This window comes from Gobio gobio (assembly GCF_949357685.1).
Source record: "Gobio gobio genome assembly, chromosome: 11".
NCBI lineage: Eukaryota > Metazoa > Chordata > Actinopteri > Cypriniformes > Gobionidae > Gobio > Gobio gobio.
The window spans coordinates 14,888,381-14,909,324 of record NC_137104.1 but is presented as its reverse complement, the minus strand read 5'-3'; the positions used below and the strand labels follow the sequence as shown (position 1 = coordinate 14,909,324).

At 39.3% G+C, this 20,944-nt stretch overlaps 1 protein-coding gene across 1 annotated transcript in view; it reads right to left on the bottom strand.

Moving 5' to 3' along the window:
• Positions 1–7,743: 7,743 nt before the first annotated feature.
• elp2 (elongator acetyltransferase complex subunit 2) overlaps positions 7,744–20,944 on the bottom strand; it is a 29,234-nt gene continuing 16,033 nt past the window's right edge. The window contains exons 14-22 of the mRNA XM_079830007.1: positions 20,144–20,213; positions 19,938–20,036; positions 18,914–18,971; positions 15,958–16,030; positions 15,092–15,275; positions 12,577–12,698; positions 12,162–12,289; positions 11,952–12,065; positions 7,744–9,474 (exon numbers count right to left, since the gene is read on the bottom strand). Coding sequence (XP_079686133.1) covers positions 9,309–9,474; positions 11,952–12,065; positions 12,162–12,289; positions 12,577–12,698; positions 15,092–15,275; positions 15,958–16,030; positions 18,914–18,971; positions 19,938–20,036; positions 20,144–20,213 — 1,014 coding nt within the window. The 3' untranslated portion in view covers positions 7,744–9,308. The remainder of the gene's footprint in view (positions 9,475–11,951; positions 12,066–12,161; positions 12,290–12,576; positions 12,699–15,091; positions 15,276–15,957; positions 16,031–18,913; positions 18,972–19,937; positions 20,037–20,143; positions 20,214–20,944) is intronic.

Sequence of the window (20,944 nt, the reverse complement as noted above, 5' to 3'; positions counted from 1 at the left end):
AAAGTGGCAATAATTAGCTCATTCTAACTGTATAGATACGTATATTTGCAGTATGTTCTTGGTGGTACATTAAGCTGGAAGACAGAATCATATCCAAAATATGTTTTGCATTAGCTGTACTTTTAGTGTGTAATTATGACACTAATGTTGACATTGCACAGAAATATTGTCATGGAGATCATGCTTCTCAGAACAACCCTAACGACTGTCTTACACTATGAAGTGTACTAAAACAAACATGAAGACATACCATGCACCACAAACTGTTCTTTTTACAATGGAAAGGTAAGCACTGGTCTGTCTATGTAAACATGTCATTACCGTTATGGGAAAAGTGAATTTGTGACAGTCTCGTTTTAAAGAAATCACTGGAAAAAACTGAATAAAGAGCTTTATATGATTTTTATTTGGATATGTTCTATACTGTGGATTCAAAGAAATCACTGTGTGTGTGCATGTGTCTGTGAATCAAGCGAAACACAAGGTTAACCCGCTATTGAAAATGCATAATGGTCTATCGAGTGCACATCTGGTTGTTTAGGACCGTCTTGGCAATAACCTTGGAAATGAAGTGAAGAGCTGATTTGTTGGTCACTTAAATCTGTGATGTTACCTAAAAAAACTGAAAATGATCTAAGTGTTGTGTTCTTCTAAAGCAAGAAAACACTCATTTGTGCAAGGAGATTCATGAATTTAGTCTACAAGACTTGTGAAAACTGTTGGGCTGGACTCCATGCGTATTTTGGTGTGAACTGGTCTATCTTTGCATCATGTAACAAACAATAGCAAGGCCTTGTCATCACCCCAGGAGAATGAACAACCACTTCTAATGTATATAATGTAAACAACTTATTTTTTCTGTAGAGGTACAATACAATGATAGTGGGGGGTGTTACAAATGATGTTAAAAAGACAGAATGTTAGCAGTGAGCGTGTATGTCTGTTTGCCACTGTGTGAAAACGTGCTGTCTACAAGTTTACACATCGCTATACAAACTATTTATTCTGTGCTGGAAGACTTACCGCTCTTTTTTTTTTTTTTTTTTTTTTTTGGTCCTTTTGCTTTTTCTTTTTTTTTATTTGTCATCTCTTTTGAGTTCACAAAACTCATCACTGCCCATCAAGAACAAAAAAAAAAAAAAAAAAAAAAGAGGAACTCCACAAATCTGTTGTTTTGTTTTTCTATACAGTGCTTTTTGGAAGTGTACACTTGTGTGCTCCACTGCTGTACCGTCCCGTGTGTTTGCACTGGCACACACACCGGAGCTCTTGAACAAATCAAAGTGGATGTGTTCATTTCATATTTCTTGTACCCTTAAACTGCATGGAAATCATAACATTTTTAATAAATTATTGCAAAAAAATGTTTTATTAATAAAATAATTAAAATTATTCTATTTTCATTATTTATCAAGCACCTCATTTGAAATGAACAGGAAATTTACTAAAAAAAATCTACGAATACGTAAAAGTTCTGTAATTCACTCACCTTCATGTTGGTCCAAACCTATACAACTTTCTTCTGATCCCTTTATTATGAACTCTTGTTGTATAGGGAAAAGACAAGAGACAAAATGTGTCATGTTGAAAAACAGATGTACATTTGTGATCATCCAGTTATTAATAGATCTATTAGTTGTGTGAGATGTTTGTTTTGACAGGAATTACACGTATTTTACAGTATACTAAAATGTTTTTGGAACATGTTTCGACAACTGGCGTACAATCCATTGAACACACGTCTATCCTCACAGCCTCATTTTTTCATTTTCCTATCAAAATATTCAATATGGCGCTACTAACCAAATAAATGTTGACAAGAATTGAGTTGAAAGTATCTTACCTGTAATTAAGGCTTCAGCTAGGAACAAGTCGATAGCGGTCGATAGGCCTGGCTTCTCTTGAGACTCGCCTGCTTCAGAGAATAGTTAAAGGATTAGTTCACTTTAAAATGAAAATTACCTCATGATTTACTCACCCTCAAGCCATCCTAGATGTATATGACTTTCTACTTTCTGATGAACACAACCGGAGTTATATTAACAAATATCCTGATGCTTCCAGGCTTTAGAATGGCAGTGACAGGTCCATATTAAAATATCTAGCTTCCGCCAGACCGCCTTCGGTATAAAACTTACGGAGAAAGTGTAATGCCTCTCGCATTTCAAAATGCTTACGCTACGCTCTAGTAATATTTTGCACTAGTTACGCTTTTTCCTTAAGTTGAATACGGAAGGTGGACTGGCGGAGGCTAGATATTTTTCTTACAAATCCCCATCGATTCGCTTCAGAATGCCTTTATGAACCCCCCGGAGCCGTGTGGAGTATGTTTATGAAGGATGGATGTGCTTCTTTGAGCTCAGTTCAAACTCAATGGACCCTAATTGTGTTGATCCCCCTTTTGCTGCCAAAACAGCCCTGACCCGTCGAGGCATGGACTCCACTAGACCCCTGAAGGTGTGCTGTGGTATCTGGCACCAAGATGTTAGCAGCAGATCCTGTAAAGTTCTGTAAGTTGCAAGGTGGGGCCTCCATGGATCTTACTGTTCAGCACATACCACAGATAATCGATTGGATTGAGATCTGCGGATTTTGGAGGCCAAGTCAAGACCTCAAACTTGTTGTTGTGCTCCTCAAACCATTCCTGAACCATGGGGTAATTTTCATTTTAAAGTGAACCACTCCTTTAACTATAAGCGATTGGATACAAGGTACTTTGTGACATAAAAAACCCCTGCAATTAAAAAGAAATACTCAGCATTGGTGTTGACATGAATTTGCACATGGTTTGTCTGAAAGCACCACATAGACATACAAACAACATTAAAGGGGTCATATGATGCGATTTCTTGTTTTCCTTTCTCTTAAAGCTACACTGTGTAACTTTTTTAGTTTATTCTTATCAAAAATATATGTGCTCATTAATGTATATTTACTCCTTTCAAGTAATAAAGTATTCTCGTAAGTTTATAATATGCCATTGAAAATACATACGGGTGAGGGGTTCGAATGCAGGTCGCCATGTTGCCCCTCAATCTTGAAAGTACACTAGCCAAAGAGGGACATACCCGTAAATTCAAGCTTCGCCTTTCGCGTTTTAACACTCGATGGCACCGTGTCGAATGTGGACGAGGTCGAACTGGAAGCCATGTTAATCTTGGACTAAATCGGCCACCGTAGGAGTTAAAACTAAATCGGAATTGAGAGGAACAGAAACTAATATTCACTGGATGGTCATATACCTTTTCACCGCTAGATTGGGGAAAATATCACACAGTGTAGCTTTAAGTGTTGTGTAGCTGTTTGTGCGTGTATAAGATCTGCAAAGTTACAAAGTCTCAAACCCAAAGAGATATTCTTTATAAAAGTTAAGGCTCAGCCACACCTTCCTAAAACACTTTGTTCAAACACACCCCCACATCTCTATGTCAGTATGTGGGGGCAGGGTTCCATAACACCGGCCAAATGTATGCACAAAGAAAGAAGGCTTAACTTTTATTCGCTGTAGTATTGTCATCGCCGGCGCCGCCATGTCGTAGAGACGTCGTGTTTTACATTGCGAAAGCCAAACTACTTTGTTTGGCTTTCCAAAAGAGGGCACAATTCGAAAACTGTGATGACTGTTGCGCATTTTCGGAGGACTGTTTCTAGCACCTGGGAGAGAACAGACCGTTTCTACATCTTTGTCGTTTAACAACATACGATAACAAATGCAAACTTACCAATCTTATCCTTTCTTGCCAGTCGCACTGGCAACGTCGATCGATCAGCTTGGTCATCTGCATCATCTGGATCAGATTCGGGTTCGACTTGATAAGGTATGATGACCGTCATTATCATCTTCTTTGCTTTGGGAGCTTATGTTCCAAATATGGTAGGAAGCGTGAAATTTCCGTCAGATGCTTAAGGTATTCGGGCCAACCACAATGCACTGAATCGCTGGCCAATAAGAGCACACCGCGCTTTTCAGAACAAGCTTTGTAAAAATTTACGCGTTTCAGAAAGGAGGGGCATGGAGGAGCAACAATAATGTACAGTATGTGTAAAATAATGACTTTTTGAACCTAAAACTGGGTAAACACATTGCATTAACCAAATACACAAAATAATGTTCTTTTTAGAACCATCACATGACCCCTTTTAAAACTTGATTTTCACCACGGGGGTCTTTAAGACTGCAAGATGGCCCTTACCATGCTTGAAAACTCTTGAAACTTTGCACACACATCGGAATCTGCGGCCATCAGGGCCAGACCAAAGTTGGTACCCGGGTGTGGCAGGGGGGCTCGACAGCGCCCCCTTAAGTGGGGTCTGAAAACTCACTTGCACAAACACACTTGCACGTACATGTATGAAACTCGGTACACATATAGAGCTCATCTGGCCGAACAACTTTTGTGCTCTGTTATACGTCAGCCCAACAGGAAGGGGGCTATTATGGGTTGCTCGGAAAACGCATGCTCTGGAATTTGATATACTCCTCCTAGAAGATTCACCCAATCATTGCCAAGCTCGGTCAGCATGAGGTTAAGGCTTTGAGGATGCTAAATTGCGAGCAGATTTTTGATATTTCGAACGGTTTGGCCGTGGCGAGGAGACAAATTTATGGTGAAAAAAGTGAAACAGGAAGTGTGTTATAAATTCTGCAAACATTGACGGATTTTGATGAAACTTCAGCTGTGTGTTTGTTTTAAGAGGCCGATCACATGGGTGTCACTATTGTGAGTCAAAGTTATAGCGCCAGCAACTGGCAGCAGGAAGTGTGTAATTTTCTAAATGCTTTGAAATCATTTACTTCAAACTTCATCAGTATGATGTCAAAACAGCAGATGTAAACCTGGTAAGCACTTCTTGATAATCCAAATATTGTTGCCATGGCAACACATCAAACTATACTTTTCTTTTTCGATGCTTTTGAGACTCTTACAATGCTTCAAATTACATGAAACTCGACATACACATCAGACATGCTATCCAGTAGATATGGGCAAAGTCTTAAAAACAGGCGTGGTTCAGGGGCTCAGTAGCGCCATCTTTTGACAAAAGTGGGGGGGGGTTCGTTTTATCTACAGTCACCAAACTCGGTATATATATTGATCTCTTTGAGCTGGACAACTTTCTAATTTACAGTCATTAGCTCCAAACAACAGGAAATCAGATATTTAGGGCCTGAGGTGTGAGGACCGTATTGTAATTGCTCAGCCCATCATTCTTCTTATCCCAAGGGAATTGCATTTTTGAGGGCCTAAACATGCTCGAAAACTCATGGAACTTTGCACACACATCAGAAGTGGTGAAAATGTACGTCTGACATGGGTTTCAGAATTAGGCGTGGCGAAATGGCTCGATAGCGCAACCTACAAAATTTCAACTAAGCGCCATTCATGCTACGTTTCATATATGAGTATGAAAATTTGATAGACGCATTCAACAGCCCAATACCTACAAAAAGGTCCTCGGGCGTCAAATCTGAAAAACCAACACGAAGTGAGATATTTAGAATTTTCTTTCCCAAATTGGTGCAGTTTTTTGCCATTGCCGGACGTTGTACTTTAACAAATTCCTCCTACAGATTTAATCAGATCAACATCACATTTGATCAGTCTAATCTAAAGGCCTTTGCGAAGTTAAATTGCGAAGATCTTGAGTTTTTGCTGAAGGGCGTGTCCGTGGCGGCCTCACAAATTTTGATGTTTCGCCATGACACAGGAAGTTGTTGTAACTCGGGCATATAATGTCCGATCTGCCCCAAACTTCACTTTTGATAAGAGTCCTGGCTTGAAGACATCTACATGCCAATATTCAAAGTTATAGTGCCACCAACTGGCAGCAGGAAGTATATCACTTTCAAAAATGCTTTAAATCACTGTCTTATTTTCACCCGATTTATTTCAAACTTCATCAGTATAATGTCAAAATATGGCAGATATAGAAATATGAATGGATTCCTGATATTTTAAATAATGTTGCCATGGCAACATGTCAAAGTTTAATAATCTTTTTGGGTGTTTTTGACACTGTTAGCATGCTTGAAATTGCCCGAAACTCGACAGACACATCAGAGATGCCGTCCAGAAGATGCGGGCAAAGACTTAGAAATGGGCATGGTGGAGGGGCTCAGTAGCCCCTCCATCATGTAGTAGTTTTATCTACAGTCACCAAACTCGGTATATATATTGTACTCTTCGAGCCGGACAACTTTCCAGTTTACAGTCATTAGCTCCGACCAACAGGAAGTCAGATATTTTGCATAAAATATTTTGAATAAAAAGGCTCTGAGTTTTTATAAACTCCTCGTTGGAGATGCATGGAATCGACACCAAACATGAAAATTCAACATGAAACAAAGACACTGAAGATGCTATATCGATAACGATTATAGGATATCTCAAACGGTGCTGCTATGGCGAGGGATTAAATAAGAACACAAAAGGGAAACAGAAATTGTCTCATATTTTGTAAAATCATAGTTCGATTTAAATTAAATTAAGATTGTATGTTCGGTAATTTAACCTGGATGAATTTAAAATGAAAGTACTATTTTTCAGATCAATATATTTATTTCTTTAAAATATTTCTTCTGCAATTCACTGTGCCTCTCTCTGTCTGTCCTTCTCCCCCTCACTCTCTCAGGCTCACTCTGTGTGTGTGTGTGTGTGTGGGGGGTGGGGGGGATGGGGGGGTGTCCTCTCTCTCTCTCTCTCTCCCTCCCACTATGTGTGTGTGTGTGTGTGTGTGTCACTTCCTCTCTTGATGGTGATAATTCAACCCTTTCATATCATAGGCTATCACAAATAACTATCACTTTAGTGTGAATAAGTAAAAAAAAAAAAAATACAAACACCTTGCATTAAATACTCGACCTTCTGGACGTACAAAATTTTGAGCCGCAAAAGATAACTTTGCACACATTTGAAAGTGACCTATTAGATCCGACATTAAAATTAATCTATATTTAAATTACATCATGGGTGTGGCTTATGGTCATAATGGCACCAGCTGCAGCGGTAAATGTGGCATATTCGAGTGATTTTAAAATACTCTCCTTTTTAAATGCCTATTGCATGCCGTGCACAGTTAAGCTGATGCCACCGGCTTGGGCCCGTCATCGCTGCTCGCAGCTTTAATTGATTATTAAAGTCATCGCGTCACTACAGCTACCAGCTCCGGTTGCTATAGAAACAGGCAGTGTTCTGAGACACACTCTTAGGACTGTGCATGTGCATTAGCTTTGTCCAGCGTGAAAAATGCTGTTTTTTGTCATGGTTTGAGAGTTTAAAAACAACATTTACGAGACAGTTGTCAGATTTCATTGGTGATTTAAAATATGAAATGTAATCGTAAGCTTGGCGAACGGTTTTGGAGAATTTGATATTTCCCTAAAGAGATAGGAGCTGCACTTCCATGTCCGAGAAGCGTTTCAAAGATGGCCGAGTGAAATGACTCGTCTTAAAGGGACTTATGCTTCCTTCACGTGCTATCGGAAATTTGATAATTCCCACTTCTGAAGTCATGATTACGAGCTCCTAGCATTCAAGTTTCAAAATGGGAGGGCGTTCATGTGCAATTTTCACCTAGCAAACTCGTATTTACAATAATTCCGAGAGCACGTGAAGGCAGCATTAGATACAGCATTGCTTATACCAGACCGTTGGAACTTGGATGCTGAGATTGACCAATATCAATTAAACATTCCAGAGAGCCACGTACATGGGGGTTAGTAAATGACGACAACTTGTTTTTGAGTGAACTTTCTCTTTAAATGACTGCACACTGAGCTTTTCAATGAGGCCATGTTTTGATTCCTCTCACACACTTTTACACAAGCATAAAACAGAAACACAGAAAGGCCAGGCGGATGAATGAGTGCTTCTGTACATTCAGTATAATGAATTATTGAGCGTGCAGGGACTTCATGCCAAACTAGATGGTGGAGAATGAAGCCTTCATGTCACAGTCAGCTTTCCCATTCCATCAAGTGCTCAAATATTTAACATGTCAGTAGCTACTAGACAGGACACAGAACACCTTTTCAATTTCACAACAGCACAACACAGATGGGCCAGCAGATGTCCTCAAATAGCACACAGCGAATTACATCAATGGAACAGATAAAGTTTAGAATTGTTAAAGTTTACCACAGAAAATCATTTTGACTCATGGGAAGGTTTTCCACTAGATGTTGAACACGGCTTGGCATTGGTCATGTATGACTTACAGTCCTCTATTAATGTGTGTAGCTGAAATAACAAAAACCCTTTTCTGGTGTTCTTGGACAGGAAATGTACAGGGTTTACCGCCATGACAGGTTGGCAAATCGCATATAACCTTGCAAAAACTCAAGTTACATGATTAAGTTTTGCGACTCCACTTCCAAAACAGTCAGTGTTTTGAGTTCAGTTCATTAGAAATACTTGCTTGTGTCCGTTTCTGGTGTTCTTGTACATATAATAGAAAATGTACAGGGTTTGCCGTCATGACAGGTTGACAGATTGCAAATAATCTTGCGAAAACCAAGTTCGTGATTCTGTTGCATCATGTTAACATAATGTTTAAGTCTTGCAGCTATACTTCCAAAAGTACTTTCTGAGTATTTTTAGCACTGCTGCAGTGTCTAAATTATTTTCTGTGGTAATCAAAGCATGTCAAAGATGCTGTCGATACAAGTTGAATTGAAGCCAGAAAACATTACTTTAATGTCTCACAAGTATGAATGTCATTGGTTTCAATAAAGGACATGCGAAAAGGAGCACATTTCCTAAATTAAACACACTATTTCTCATGCAAGTGATTCACGCCTGGTGAGTCTGTGGCCCTCACGGCTCATTGTACATCTTATCCGAATACTCATCTGTCCTTCAGGCACTGGAAACAAGAGGATGTGAGCCGGATTTTCTATTCTCTTACCGTCACTTACGGCTGTAGGTTATTACAAGAGGATTTGCCGTACATGGAATGTGGGCGCTTTAAACAGCCAATAAAAGAATTATAGTTGGCTTGAGATAAATCACTCCTGTGACATTTCATTACTAGAAAAGAGACATTTATTGTAATACAAAGCAAGTGTTTTTTTATACATCATAAATAGTACATTGGTTTGTGTTTACAGGTCATAATAGTGCTGAAATTCCAAGAACAAAAGCTGATTTAAGGGAATGAGAACTGCTCCTAGCATCCCCCATGAAAAACAGCGTTTATAGCAGCGCATTCAGGCCCGCTGACAAATTCACAACAGATCAGGCGACTGTAGTTCATTCATAATGTATATCAGCTGGACACACTGCAGATTACCCAGAGCGCACGTGAAGTTACAGTTCTGATATTTTGATGTTGAAGATCTTGACGGAATGGTCGGCACCAGCGCTGGCTAGCTGGACCCAAGCTCGCTCTTCGTTCATCTCCTGCCCGCCATGGCTTGCCCGGCCCGGCCTTGGCCTCCAGCGAAGCCTCTTCACCACCAGCGTGTGAGACTGACTGTGATGAGTGGTCAAGAAAAGCCACAAGCATAAATGGACGTTGATTCAAGGCAACACAAATCACCCCTGTCTGGATGTTTCACTTCAGCTCTGCCTGTCCAAATACTTCAATGGGTAATAATAATGGCCAATTTAAAAAAATAATACAGGTAGACGAATAAACACACAAATCGATCTTGCTTTCCAGAACTCACAGCAATGCATGGCAAATGTTCAACTTCTTGAGCTTGTAAGGTGAGTGACTTCTGGGTAAGAGATACGTGCAAGTGCCTACACATACGGTTTATCAATTACACCTACAGAAAGAGAGTTTAGCCAGTCGGGACTCAATCCACTGTGGGGGAGAGAGAGATAGCTAGCGGGAGAGCTTGGTGCAAACAGAATGCACAACACAGCCTGGCCTCTCTCCGACACCTCATTCTCTCTCTTCACGGATCAATGCGGAACCTGCCCACGGGAGCCCCCATATCAACCTGGAGCTTCTCCCGAGCAGCGTGGGCCAGCTCAGATACATGCGGCCCTTTTGTTGTCAATTACACCAGCAGCACTGGTCTCTGGGAGAAGGTTCGACCGTCTTGAGATCATGTCTCTGAGAAGGTTAAAGGAAGACTGAGAAACTGTCTCAGATATTATTTTTAGGTGCTTTTTCAAAAACATTTCAACAGGACAATGTGCTTAACTATTTTGGCTAGACAGCTTTGAAGAACCTGCTCACCTTTGTCAAATTTTCTGTTGACTTCACAATAGGGGACAATTGCGATTTAAAATTAAAATTTTTATTCTTCATAAATGCTTTTTTTGTAGGGCTGCACAATTATAGGCATCTTTACACAGAAAACGCGGCACAGAAACCAAATCTGAAGCGGCATAAAATCAATGCTTTGAAAATTACTATTTTAAAACTACAGTTTTAACAAAGTGTTATAAATAAATTTAAAAACAATAAACAATGAAATAAAATAAAATACAGAATTTTTTATTAATTTCCTCTGCTTGCTATACATATAGGCACTTTGATTGTCATAATTCTGTACTGATAGGCTATTGTAGGCTACGGTACACAGTGACGGCGACTGGGTTAAGCATTTACCATATCTGAGGGAAATGTTGCAGCGCGTTGATCTGCCAGTCTCTTCAAAGGAAGATTACAAATGGCGGACGCCAATTTATTACACACGACGACAGTTATTTTGGTAGGTTGCTTGACGATGTGAGTACAGGACTCTTTTACTTCAATGATAGACATTTTTTTTATTTGCCTAAAACATTTGAAGCTATTCCTATACGTTTTGTCTCTTTTCTTGTTCGTTTCTTGATTCTCGCGCCGCCTGGGCTGACACTGACAGGCAGTTGTCATGACAATGGCGGCACAAGTTCGCGTTCATTTACACTGAATCAAAGCCGTTTCAGCATCGCCTTTGACACTAGGGGCTGAGGTGGGTCAGACCCGGCATATTTTAAGTCTGCTTTTATGTGGTATTCCGTCTTTACACAGAATTTTGAGCCGCCTTAACTCAGCTGTGTAAAGATGCCTTATGATTACATATCAATAAAATATAATAATAATTATAATTGCTATTTGTATTATGATTATTATTACTGAATTAAAAGCTGCAGTCTGTAAGTTTGAGTTTGTGTCATTCATTCACTGCACCGGTGTGTACTTCAGAATCGCAGATTCTACGTCTTGGAGTATAACCTAAATAAGAATTTGCACTGGAAAATGTCATCTGAACAAGTAAGTAACATGTCTGCCACTTTTGGGAACAAAACATAAATAATACACAATAAATCATGCTACCAACGGTGATTAAATCTAACGATCGCTCGTATAACATCACCCCGGTCAAATTATTATTATTGTTATTGTTATACGTTGTTCTCAAATTGTTAATGTTAACAGCATTAGCATTGCTTGACTACGTATTTAGTGTGTATTAGCGTTACCTGTAGATTCCAATTTCCGTAGAGTGTAATCTTTTGCTTTTGACTACGGGCGAATCTCAGTTGTCACTGATGATGTAATTTGGGCCTTTCTAGATTACAATCCGCCATCAAAATGATTACGTATTCCAGCTGCTGTGAGTATAAATGATCCGCTGAAGAACATGGGGTCCGCTCCTCTCGTGCGTTACTACTACCGGCCGGACTCTTTCTTTATGTATACAGACGTGACGTAATGATGCAAAGACATGCTTGAATTTCCTGCAGAAATCCACCATACCACTCTAATTATAATAAGCTTACCGTTGGGAATGGGTCGAAGGTAAGGAGATAGTTTTGAATACTGGCTTGTTGTGTACTTGCTCAAAAATTGCATATTAAGAACTCAATTTTGATTTCACATTTCATTGTTTTAGATTTGTGGGTGCAGATTCTGTGCAGGCCTGTCAATTACACATACTTTTAAACTCACTATTGCATTTTAAGGGTATAAAAAAGTGGAGATAAAAATATGAGCAGGAAAAAGGATACCAAGCATCAGTTTCTCCACATCTGCTCCAGTCTGATCCAGAAGACAGATCCTCTGATGGCCTCCATTTATACAGCACAATCTTCCCATTCTCTAGACCTACAGCCAGCAAATAACTACACATATACAAGTAGAATTAAGCATTTGTCCCAGACACAAGACACTAATTCTAATGATGGTGTCACAAAGTTAATTGGTTACAATATGTTTACCTCTGGTCTGAACAGAGATATGGGCAGATGGACACGGCAGTGGCTGAATCTCCAACATCCAGAACAGAGGAGCAAGGAGTCACGCTTACACCCTCACACTCACCGACACCAGGACCCCAGATGATTATCTACAAACACACACAAGGTCAAATGTCAACTTACAGTAGGTCTGTCTTTAAAAATTTAGAAGTTATCATTAAAAATACATTTCTCTATGGGGAAAATAAATGGCCTTCTGGGCTGTTGCACTCTATATTACCCGCTTTAACTATTTTAGTTTTCTACAATGTTATATTGGTTACTAAAAAACTTGCTTAATGCAGCATCCACACCACTATGTGGCCGGACAATTTCAAAACAACTTCCATATTGACTAGCACAACAATTACTGAGTGCACCGTTAAACTGGACCTACCTTCTTGTCTCGACTTGATGTCACAAAGTACTTGCTGTCAGAGCTCCAGTCACATGACCAAATGATGCGTGTGTGAACCGCTGTGTCCTTGCTAGTGCTTGCGTAGAGAGAAAAGCTTGTCTCTGGAAAAGAAAAGAAAATATTTTAAGACTTAAAAGACAAAATATTTGATGTATCAGTACTAACTTAACATTCACAAAATAGTAAAATGTAGTAACATTTAGACTCGGTGCTTGCTCTAATTTCTACACTGAATTTGTGGTCACCCACAGTCCAGCTATCAAGATCATCACACTCTGGTGATGCCACTTTGCCCAGCGCCATGCTGACCTGTTCTCTGATCATCTGTGACACTGACTAACTTCTCCACGTCTGCAGCACACAGGCTGTGAGTAATACCAGTCTCAACGAGAACGGACTGCGGCATGCCTCGGCCGCATCAGAAAATGGAGAAACAAAAACAGACGCTCCTCTGGTTATCTTGTGTCAACAGTGATTTAGCCGCGTTCTGTATGCTCAGAATACACGTGAAGAATGCACCGCGGTCATTGGGTGGCGCTAGACAACTCTTGCTCAACGGCAGGAGAATCTTAGTGGGCGAACATCTGAAGTCTGCAAACTCAGTGTTGACAAAGAGAAATGGAGGAAGGTAAAAGCTGTCGATGAGTCAGGAGGCTATAAACCCTGGAGGAATCCGTCCGTTAGCATTCACATTCATCTTATTGAACGTTACTTCTGAGGGGTTTTATGTAGGGCTGTACGATTAATCAAAAACAAAATCACAACATGGCTTAGTGTGGTTATCAAATCACTGTGAGTTTGGGTCACTAATAATGTGCATTTGGGAACGCAATATGCACCAACCATCTTCCCAAACTTGTAATGAGAAGCACTTGTAAACTGGCTGTTGTCAACAAAAGAAGTGTTTTAAGTGCTCCCTGCGGTTTTCACCAAATTAAAACCTCATTGGTTTACTGATTGAAAATGAAGAAAATAAGACAGCCATAGATATTTGTATTGTGATTTTACAGTCGCTAATGCTATTTCATGTATTGTGACTTATTTACACCATTCAAAAGTTGGATTCTCATGCTAAGCATGGCCAAAATGTCAAAAAACGAGTTGGACGTATGACAGAGTATTTCTGTTCTGTGTGTATTTCTTCAGTATTCGGACAAGTTTCGGAAAGTTTATTCCGAATATGGCGCTGTATGACGGCATAAAGGGCGGAATTGCTTGTATGGGCACTTCTCCCGGATGAGTGTGTGCGCACATCAACCCGAGCGAAAGCAAGAGCGCACCCATCAACGAGCTTTGTTCAGGTTACAGAAGCCATCGGCAGCTCTGTCATTTATGTTTTTAGACCAAGAAAATCAACACTAAAGAAGTGTGTTTTTGGTTGTGAGGGAAAGATAACCTTGTTCAGCTTCCCAAATAACCCAGTGTTAAGGAAACAGTGGATGCAGTTTGTTTTTCCAGAGCAGAAACGGAGTTCTGCAAGTGTGTTTGTCTGTTCCTTGACGCGAAAACTGCATCAAATGTCTGTATTGTTGGCAATCGGCTCATAAGTGCATATAATATGAACAACACGAACGTATAGTGAATCGAAAGTTATCCAGGGATAACGCCGTGAAGTATTTTGTGTGTGTGTGCGCTCGTGACTCTTTAGCTCCAAACTGCACGCTTGCACAAGCTTGGCTGTTTTCGGAAAGCATCGGTACAGCGTATCTGTCTTTTATAAATATGATAAAACTAAAGACTTCAGAGATATGAAGGATGCAATACTACTCAAGATTAACATGACACTGGCAGAAACTGTGTGTGTTATGTACCCTTTAAATACTACATTTTTTATATTACAGTGAATTTCTTATTTTATTTAAAAAAAAATTTAATTAACATATTATTTTTGCCAAACTGTGCGGTCCTACAAACTAGCAAAGCAAACCATGAGCTAAAACTTTATTTTATTTATTATTATTATTACTATAGTAGTTTTCTTAAATGGATAGTTCACCCAAAAATGCCATCATTCAAAATCATAATTTACTCACCCTCAAGTTGTTCCAAACCTGTATGAGTTTCTTTGTTCTGCCGAACACAAAATAAGATATTTTGAAGAATGTTTGTAACAAAGCAGATAGAGCAACTATTGGCTACTATAGTATTTTTTCCCTACTATTGTAGTTAACGGTTGCTCTATCTGCTTGGTTATCAGCATTCTTCAAAATATCTTATTTTGTGTTTAGCAGAACAAAAAAACTCATACAGGTTTGGAACAACTTGAGGGTGAGTAAATGATGACAGAATTGACATTTTTGGGTGAACTATTCCTTTAAATACAGTGAATAATATAGTAATATTTATTATTTAGTTTAATATATTTTATTTAATAATAAAATTATTAATTACAATAATAATAATAAAATATTATATTATTATTAATATTATATATTCATAATAACATTTAAATCACTAAAATGATGGCCAAATTATTGGCCATGGGTTTGCTCACCTGTATCAGGGTTTCCACGTCTCCATAGCGACCAGGTCCGGTCTCGAGAAACAGCTAGCAGAAGACGTCCATTGGGGGAGAACGCCATCTGAGTGACGGTCAGGCTGTGGCAGGGCAGTGACTGAAGCTGTTTCCAGGAAGTTGTGCTCCACAGGAGAATGGAAGCATGCTCTGGTTTAGAGGCCTGTGGCATAAAGACACATCTAGATCTGTCACAACCACACTCAAAAACAAAACAAAAAAATCACATTTTCAGCAGAGCTTGTCCTCTTTCTCTAAACCTCAACCCCCTCCTACATGAAGCGGTCCGGGCTCAGCCAGCACTGCTAGAGGATAAACCTCATGTACACAGCAAAGTCATCTGAGCCTGCAGAACCTCCATTTCAGCCCGCCATCAGCCCCATTGAATAAACCTCACAGTCTCCGCTCGAGCATGAACAATGGCAGGTGACACACAGAATGTGCTCTCATTCGGAAGGGCTTTGTGTGCGATCAGCGTGGGTTTGGCAGAACCACGGGGCCAGACCAGGACACAAACCAATGATCTCCCTTCAACTGTCTCAGAATGTGTGTCACGGAGGCCGGAGGGCACTTAGGGCTGGTTACCAACCCTGGTCATAAGAGTTCAATGCGTTTTTAATACGATATGCGGCTTATTACATCGAAGAGAAGGAAAATGAACTTGCACGTGGACATCAGGGGCTAAACTGACACGAGCTTGTTAAAAAGGCAAATTACTAAATATTTAAAACCACTTAAGCATCGGTGCAGCTTCATGCATGCATGCTTTTCTGTGTCCTGTTATTACAGTCCACTGCTACATTTGTGTGACACTAATGACCATCTGGTCACCCGTGTGATTGTACCTTACATGCCGAGGCGATCACCGTCTTCGCAGAATCGGATGCCAGACAAAACATCTCAAAGCCGTGCCCGTACCTGCGGAGAGAGTGACACGGAGAGAGGCTATGTTAATGAGGGCTCTGTCAGTACCTGCTCACAAATAAAGCCTGAGCACCATGACAGGTTCAGAGAGACAGTCGGGGCGGTGCTTCAAACACGACGGATGATTTGTGTGTCAGGGATGCCGTGCGCTCTCTCCTGTGCTTATGGGAGTGGAAGAAAGCTGTGCGCTCTGGCAGCCATTAGCAGATCTGCTTAGTAATTTCCAGCACTGGATGAATAGCTCGTGAAGCCAGGCTGTCAAAGCATTCAGCTGCTTACAGCTGTGTATGAGTTTACCCAGTGCCGCCTGTGTAGCAGAGAAACCGACTTTCAATTCTCATGAGCAAATTGAAATAATGCAAGTCTGTACATTTCAATTGATTTTAAATGCCGTGGGGGAAATTAATATTTAATTGCGAAAAACACAAATAATAATTTAGCAAATCTTGTTTTGAATAATACACCCATTATTCCCACCAACCACTGCAAAAAGCCACTAAGCAACCAATTCTGTAATACACTGCCTACAGTTTCAGCAAATGTCAGTGCCGTATGTCATTTTAAAGGAACACTCCACTTTTTTGGAAAATAGGCTCACTTTCCAACTCCCCTTGAGTTAAACAGTTGACTTTTACCCTTTTCAAATCCATTCAGCCGATCCCCGGTTAGCCAGTAGCACTTTTAGCATAGCTTAGCATAGATCATTGAATCTGATTAGACCGTTAGCATATAGCTCAAAAATGAACAAATATTATGCAGTGCCTGAAAATAGTCCCCAGAACGCTCCCTGTGCAAGCAGGTTGTCACGTTGGTTATGTTGACAGAAGTTAGCCTATTTTCAGGCGCTGCGTAATATCATTTCACCACTGCACCCATGGTACGGCAGCAAAAGTTCCTTGATTATAATTAAGCAGGAATGAGAGTATAGTTCCTAGTCATATCGGCCTAGAAAATCACAACTTTTCATTTTTCGTCGGTCTAAGTACACGATGTAACTACAGAAGAGTCAAGTTTTAAATAGGAAAAATATCGAAACTCTTCGGTCATTTTTGAGTGAGATGCTAACGGTCTAATCAGATTCAGTGATCTATGCTAAGCTATGCTAAAAGTGCTACTGTCAGACCCGGAGATCAGCTGAATGGATTTGAAAACTGTAAAACTCAACTGGTTAACTCTCGGGGAGTTGGGAAAATGAGCCTATTGTCAAAAAAGTGGAGTTTTCCATTCTGTGGCATCATTCTGTGCTAACAAAAGAATAGGAAACTAAAATACCATTCTATGCTTTATGCAAGTAAGCAAACACAGGCACAAATGCTTGGCTAATGCAAATGCCCCTACACATTGCTGTGGCGATAACAAACCTCAGACATAGACTTCAAATGTCTGTGCCATTAAACTGGATGCCATTCAGATAGCTACCTCTAAAAACTTATCGGCAGCAAACTGTTTGTTGTTTTTTAACTGAAACTATTGAAATAAAGCTGAATTGAAATTAAATTGAATATTGCTTGTTGCTTTAGCAACTAACTGAAATAAGTTTAAGTTAAAATATATTACAACGAGTAAAACTAAAACAGAAAAATAAATAAATAAAGCTAAATAGAAAGATTAAAAAACTAATAAAAATGACAAAAGCATATAACAAAATCACTAAAACAAAATTCAAAATGAAAACTGATAATATAAAATTACTAAATATATTACTAAAGAATAAATACAATAAAAGTGTATAAATAATACTAAAATGACACTAAACTGTTGCTCCATTACATGAGTCACCTGAAATACTTTAAAGTGTAGTGTGTAGTATTTATGAGGATCTACAGAAATGCAATATAAATGATATAATATACATAACTATTTTTTCAGTGGTGTATGAAGACCTTACATAATGTACCGTTATGTTTTAATTACGCGGGTCCCCTTACAGCGAAGTCAATATTGTGCGCCGCCATGTTTCTACAGTAGCCCTAAACGGACAAACTGCTCCACAGAGCGCTAGCTACTCTCTGCTGTCTCAGATGGTATCTTTGTCCTGTGTCGGCCACCGTAGCTTCTCTGTGCTTCGAAATGGAGGGGTGAGCAGTGGGGGATTGCAATTCGCAACCTCACTGCTAGATGCCACATCAAATTTACACAGTGCACCTTTAACTGATTATAGAAGACAGTTTGCCATGGAAATTTTAAAGTTACTGTTGGTATGATACATATTTGTCTAAAGTCTATTTTGTGTTGTTTAAGAGCTAATGACATTATGTATTATATTATGTATTATTTATATGACTGATTATTATTCAACATTAATAATTTATGTTTTGATTGCTTTTTGTTGCCTAATGATTATTTTAATTACCATTGTTCAAAAATCCATACATTAAACAATTGTTAAATACCAGCTCTACATATCAGTTATTAGACATTTCAAAATAATTGCTACTAGTTGTTAATTTTTTTTAAAAATATTATTAATAATAATAATAGACAATCTCAAGTTTATGCGAACACCTGCAATAACAACCTTTGCAGAAGACATTGAGAAAGCAACAAACTGTGGTCTGACACATTTCAGAACGCAATGACACCATCGAACTTGCATAGCCTGAATCATTTGCATACAGTACGTTTCGTGCCTGAGTTTCAATGTAGGAAGTTGAAGAGAGAAAGAAAAAAGACATTTTAATTAACAATTCTGTCTTTTCTTGTTAAGTGTCAACATACAGGACAAATGGTTGTTCTTGCGAGCTCTAAATACCTATTACGCTGCATTATTTATGTCACACAAGCTGTTTAAACAACAATGCGGTGCAGCACTAGTGCCTGCTGCAAAACAGCCAATGAGGACAGACGCACACAAATGAGAATTGATGGGAAACTCACAGCTTCTGTACCTCTGGCCACAGCGTGTTCTGCAAGAGGTCGTCCTCTGGCGGAGGCTCTGGCAACACACACACACACACACACACACACACACACACACGCAGTCACAATTTATAAACGTAGTTATTATGAGAAATGAGTAGACACCTATAGACGGTATTTTTTAAAAGGCTCATCTTTTCATTTAGCAACAGATACACAGCCGAGCAACTTCCTCAAAGCTGTTTGGAACAACAGCAGCTTTATCTACAATTTTCAATGGCCGTTAGCTTTACGACATGCTGTAAATCAAATTTAGCTCTCTTTGTGCAAGCCTGAAATAATATTGTCTCATTTAGATACACAGACACTTATGCAACACATGCCCCAATTGAAATGGAATTGAGACCAGGCGGGTTTTTTTTTTTTTCATCCCTGGTTTGCAGTTTTATTTTAATTATTTTCCTCTCTGCCCCTCCAGAAGAAGCGAGATGGAGAGAGTGGTATTATTCCATTAACAACTCTGTGTCCGCCTCATTGCGCTCCCCATAGCCCAGAGTCATCAATATTTTAACTTTGCAATTATATAAGCCTTCTTTCTAATTATGATTCCAGATTAAGGAGCTTTTTCAATCAAATTGACAACGTTTGCTACTGTTTGCCCGGAGCAAGAGAGGCATAAACCCCCCTTGCTTCAACACTCACCCTCCACCCATCCCCCCTTATACTGTAATAACATTTGTCTCCAATATCTCTGATTCATGCCCCAGATACATTAATAAACCAGAGAAAACAGACTTTAATGAATTTGTTTTCTAGGAGTAACTCAGGAATTGACAACTTACAGTGTCTAACTGGTGGTGTTAGTCTCACAAGCTTTTGACTTTTGCCATTAAGCCTGGTGTATATTATATTTTGTTTAGGCAAAGAACTGCCTACTTAGAGAAAAAAAGGTAATTTGACTGAAACCTGAAAGTTTTTTTTTACTATGTAACATTACCCACAATTTCAGAAACACTGGAGGAGTGTATAAAATTGTAAATACCCGTGAGTTTGAGAGGTTGAAAGTAGGACTCTTTATATTGGTCGGACATGCTATTGAAATTTTCAGTGTCCTGTTGAGGGCTCTGAGATGCGAGGTCACCTGTAAACACATCAGATGACACAGTAAAGGTTAGCAACAGCCTCACCACTCTTGGGAAAAGCAGAATGCAAATTCTCCAGTGGCCAACGATTTCAAAGGGTTCATACCTTGAAACACTGCCTTGTTGGACAGGCCAAGGGCAGGAGTGCTGGCTCCCTCTGGGAGGTCTGCTATATCCTGAAGACCCAGGAGAAAGGGATACACTAGAAAATATCTCTATATAAAGCCCTCTACACATTCATTTTTTCATATTATATTAATAACCAGTCCTTCCAGAAAAATGCGATGGAATATCTGGGATATTTATGCAATTTTATGCGATGAAATTGCAGGAACTTGCAAAAACTGCAGATTGATGAAAAAGTGATTCCCCCAACACCTGTTCTCACTAAGCTACTACCTTAATGTAAAGAGTAATTTCTTATTACTTCCTAGCAAGCATACTGCATCGCAGAAAGTGCTGGGAATATTTAAGTTCTCATCTTGTTTTATTTCAGACCTTAATAAACACATGGCTCAAACTTACATAACATTGATGAGTCAAACAAGTTCTGTAGCTTTACAAAAGGAATATGCTACAACTTCTGTAAAAATTAATAAATAAAATATAAAAAAATTAAATGTGTGCTTCCTGTTTTACAGAGGTAGCTATACAAAATATTCTGTAGCTATTCTGTTAAAATAAGTGCTTCCAATGCACAAAGTGCAATCTCTTACTGTAACGTAAAAACATACTACTAATATACTTACAACTGTAAGATTTTTGCAACTAGTATGATTTAACCCACTGGTAACAAAAAAGTGCAATCTTACAACTTTAAAGTTGTCATGTAACACACCGGGAAACTGCTTTGCGCGGTCCTTTGCGTTTATTTATGTTAGCAAATGAGAATGATTTGCGTGCTTCA